The sequence below is a fragment of the Nicotiana attenuata genome, unplaced genomic scaffold (genome assembly GCF_001879085.1).
Source record: "Nicotiana attenuata strain UT unplaced genomic scaffold, NIATTr2, whole genome shotgun sequence".
Classification (NCBI taxonomy): Eukaryota; Viridiplantae; Streptophyta; class Magnoliopsida; order Solanales; family Solanaceae; genus Nicotiana; species Nicotiana attenuata.
Genome location: NW_017682176.1, coordinates 5,709 through 10,365, shown reverse-complemented (window position 1 = coordinate 10,365; position 4,657 = coordinate 5,709). Strand labels below are relative to the sequence as shown.

The 4,657-nt window shown below is 39.3% G+C and overlaps 1 protein-coding gene across 1 annotated transcript; it reads left to right on the top strand.

Annotated features, from left to right (window-relative positions):
• Positions 1 to 711: 711 nt before the first annotated feature.
• LOC109221989 lies at positions 712 to 1,290 on the top strand. Its single transcript, XM_019386408.1, has one exon. It carries the CDS (start codon positions 712 to 714, stop codon positions 1,288 to 1,290), a length of 579 nt encoding a protein of 192 aa, XP_019241953.1.
• Positions 1,291 to 4,657: the final 3,367 nt, after the last annotated feature.

Genomic DNA, 4,657 nt, shown 5'->3' with positions numbered 1-4,657 from the left:
CACGCGTTGCAACTTCCAAATTTCTACTGCCACTACCACAAGCCCGAATTTACGAAAAACCCCCCCCCCCCTCCTCCCCAAAAAAAAAAATAATCCAATCAAGAGGCCACCCTATACCCAATTTCAAAATCAACAGTAAGCCACCAAAACAACGTTGAAGCACCAAGTTGATGTTGGAATAAATGGATCTATGATCTATAAGGAGAAAGCTTGTGGAAAAGAAAGCATTTTGCAGAAGATGGATGATGAAGAAGAAAAGCTAAGGTTGAAGACGGACAAAACTAAGACACAATCCTAATTTTGACTACACTAAGGCAGTCAATGAGCCACGTGGCTTCATCTCAGCTGCTCAAAGTTATGTTGATAGATTAAATCCGGTCCGTCCAAATTACACTCAAAATCTGGAAGATTCTCACATGCACGTAATGTGTCATTTAAAGAAGGAATGATGTGTTAGTTATTTTGTTAGACACACACAAGTAGTATTAGGACAAGTGTACAAATTTCATAGGCCATTCTTTTATTCCTTTTGTTTCTTTTCTAGAAATACATGTATATAAATAGAGGGTCCTTGTACAGATGATACTATTCAGAAATACAGAAAAGTTCTCTAATTATACTCTCAATTTTTTTCATGGTATCAGAGCAGTAGCTCTTCTTCCTCGTCTTCTTCTTTTCTTTCTCCAGATTTTCTGATCTTCTTCTTCAACTATGGCTCCTGGTTCAGATGTCAATGAAACTCCACTCACACACACCCCTTCTTCTTCAACAACAACAGGCAATGGAAACTCCATTGATTCTACTCATCCTTTCTTCCTTCATGCTTCTGATGCACCAAGTATGATACTGGCGAACACACCATTTGATGGTCGTGGCTATGCTGGTTGGAGTAGATCCATCCTCATCTCATTGTCAGCTAAGAACAAATTGGGCTTCATTGATAGCTCATGCCCTATGCCACCTCTTACAGATCCTAATCACTCAATCTGGAGCAGATGCAACCACATGGTAACCTCTTGGTTATTGAATTACCTCACCAAGGTCATTGGTGACAGTGTTCTCTACTCAAAAACTGCTAAGGACCTTTGGTTAGATCTGGAGCACAGATTTGGGCAACCTAATGGTGCCAAGCTATACCACCTGCAAAAGGAACTTGCTGATTTAGTACAAGGAACTGCTGACATTGCTACTTATTTCACTAGAATGAAACGACTATGGGATGAAGTAGACACTCTTTTCGAAGAGAGAGAAAGAAACCTCCCTAACTCAGAAAGGCCCAGACTGCGCTGAGGAAAGAATGGCACTTTACAAATAAGAAGAGGGGCAATGAGAGCAGAGAAAGAAAGCTAACCTAAAGGTAATTATTTCTCTAAAGGGCGACGCAAACGTGAAGGTCTTCTGATATGCAGTGCTCATGCAATTGTGACTGTGGAGGAAAGAAGAAAATGCAGCAATTTAAGGAAGATGAGAGGCTAATCCAGTTTCTCATGGGTTTGAATGAAACCTATGGATTGGCTAGGAGCAACATACTCATGGTTAAACCTCTACCTTCAGTTAATCAAGCTTACTCACTTCTCATGCAAGATGAGAATCAAAGAGAAATTCATGTTAATCCATAATTTTCAACAGATGGAGCTTCTTTCATGGTGAAGAATCAAGGACCTCAGAGTTATCAGAACTCTGCAGCACCTCATCTCCCTCAACAGAAGAATGGAAATACTCCTTATAAAGGAAATTTTGCATATAAAGGAAAGAAAAATACACAGATGTGCTCCTATTGTAAGATGACTAATCACACAATTGAAAACTGTTACAGACTTGTGGGATTTCCTGCTGACTTCAAATTTACTAAGATCAAAAGAGTGCAAAATTCTCCAAAAGGAAATTCAGCCACTGTGGTAGAAGATACAAAGGAAATTCATGGCAACATGGCAGAGGGACCTCAATTTTCTCAGAAGCTCTCATCTGATCAATTCAGTCAGTTGGTTAATCTGCTGAATCAACTACAAACAGGACAGGGAATTTCTCAGGATGTTAATGCAAATTCAGTTTCTGGTATATTGTTTACTAATTCTCCTTCCTGTTATTCAGTTTCCAATTCTAATCTCTCCAACTCTTGGATTATAGATTCAGGGGCAACTGAACATATGTGTTTCAATGCCAACACATTCTTATTCTTAGTACCACTGCCTTTTCCTCTTATGGTAAAATTACCTGACTCTTCTAGAGTAAAGGTCACTCATGATGGTAGTGTTTCTATTTTTCCAGGACTAGCTCTGGAAAATGTTCTGTACATTCCTAGTTTCAAATATAACTTACTCTCTGTTTGTAGACTTTGTCAAAGATTCAAATGTCTTTTAGTTTTCACTTCTTTTGGCTGTATTTTGCAGGGCCCTCTCATGAAGAGCCCTCAATTTTTTGGTGAAGCTAAGGAGGGACTTTACTTATTGAAGCCTAGTGTCACAGAACCTAGAACCCTGTCTTCCAACATTGCAACTTCTTTTTCTAGTTCAGCTAATAGATTGTTGCCTGCATCTTTTTCTAATTCTATTTCAGCTTCTTTTCCTTTTCCTATTTTAGCAAAATCAGAATCTGATGTAAAACTATGGCATGTAAGATTGGGGCACTTGCCTTTCAATGCAATGAAATATATCAGTTCCATTTCATTTGTTTCTAACTCTAGTTATCATTGTGATGTTTGTCCATTAGCAAGACAGTCTAGATTACGATTTCCACTCAGTCATATCAAAACAAAACAACCTTTTGAATTAATACATATTGACACATGGGGTCCTTATAGAACTCCTACTCATAATGGATACAAGTATTTTCTCACTATTGTGGATGATTTCAGTAGAGCCACTTGGACTTATCTACTGAGCACAAAGGGTAGTGCATTTTCAGTTCTAAAATATTTTTTGAGTATGGTGGAAAGGCAATTTAATTCTAAGGTCAAGATTATCAGGTCAGATAATGCTCTAGAATTGGGAAGCAGTACTGCAGCTTCATTGTTCTTACTGTCACAAGGTATTTTGCATCAGACTTCATGTGTGGGAACTCCTCAGCAAAATGGCATTGTGGAGAGGAAACATAGACATCTGTTAGAAATTGCTAGAGCTTTACTTTTTCAATCTAAGGTGCCTCTTTGTTATTGGGGAGAATGCATCCTAACAGCTACATTTCTTATCAACAGATTTCCATCTAGAGGCTCAAAGGACATACTCCCTATCATCTACTGTTTGGTAAAGCACCTTCTTATTCTTTCTTAAGAAGTTTTGGTTGTCTTTGTTATGCTTCTACCTTGTCACATAACAGAGGAAAGTTTGATCCTAGGGCCATGGCATGTGTATTCATGGGCTATCCTGCTAGTCAAAAGGGATATAAATTGTTAAATCTCACCACCAGGAACTTGTTTGTCTCCAGGGATGTTCATTTCATTGAACACATCTTTCCCTTCTCCCATATGCCTCAAGACAATCCCTCTACATACCCTAATCCTATTTTTCCTATACCCTCTTCCACCTCAGATACTCCCTCACAACTTAACTCCCCTGTCCCACAAGATTGCCCTACACCTGATGTTTCACCTAGTTCCTCTTCTCACCAGGATACTTCCCCTGTTCCGACTTCTTCCATTTCACTTATACCTCCTTCTCCTCCTGTTCCACTTAGGAGATCTAATAGGGATAACATAGGCACTCTACCTAGTTATCTTAAGGATTATGTCTGCAACAACATCTACCTCACTGATGTCACCACTTCCTGTCTCACCTCTCCTTGTTCCCCCTCTCCCTTTGCTTTCTCTGCTCTCACTAGCTCTAATCAACACCTCTTCCAATCAGTATCTTCTATTACAGAACCTACCTCCTACTCCCAGGCTTGTTCTCACCCTGGTTGGGTGCAAGCTATGAATTCAGAACTTAAGGCTCTAGAAGAGAATCTTACCTGGGATGTGGTGCTTTTGCCTACTGGGAAAAAGACTTTACCCTACAAATGGGTCTATAAAGTCAAACACAATGCTGATGGATCTATTGAAAGACTCGAGGCACGATTGGTTATAAGGGGTGATGTTCAGAGAGAAGGTATTGATTACACAGAAACCTTCTCTCCAGTTGTCAAGATGACCACAATCAGATGTTTGCTTTCTATTGCTGTCAAGAAAGGTTGGTCTATCTCTCAATTTGATGTGAGCAATGCTTTCTTACATGGGGAATTACAAGAAGAAGTTTATATGAGGTTTCCTGCTAGTTTACCTTCCCCAAGTCCCAACCATGTTTGTCGACTTAAGAGGTCTCTTTATGGTTTAAAACAAGCCTCCAGGCAGTGGTATGCCAGGCTTGCAGGGGCACTCAGTTTTAAGGGTTTTTCTGCTTCTCTTAATGACTATTCTCTGTTCTTTAAGAGAACAAGTCATCTTATCTCCATTGTTGCAGTTTACGTTGATGATATACTACTTACAGGGGATAATACTGCTGAATTAACAGACCTCAAAATATTTTTACATTCTGAGTTCAAAATGAAGGATCTTGGACCACTTCATTATTTTTTAGGGATGGAAATTTTGCGAGAAGACAAGGGAATGATTGTTACTCAAAGGAAATTTACCTTTGATTTGCTCCACGAGTTTGACTGCTCCAATCTCCCTTCAGTTTCTTCA

Bases quoted from the DNA above. Each gene is read 5' to 3' on its own strand.
- LOC109221989 (XM_019386408.1), top strand. From the start codon at position 712: ATGGCTCCTGGTTCAGATGTCAATGAAACTCCACTCACACACACCCCT.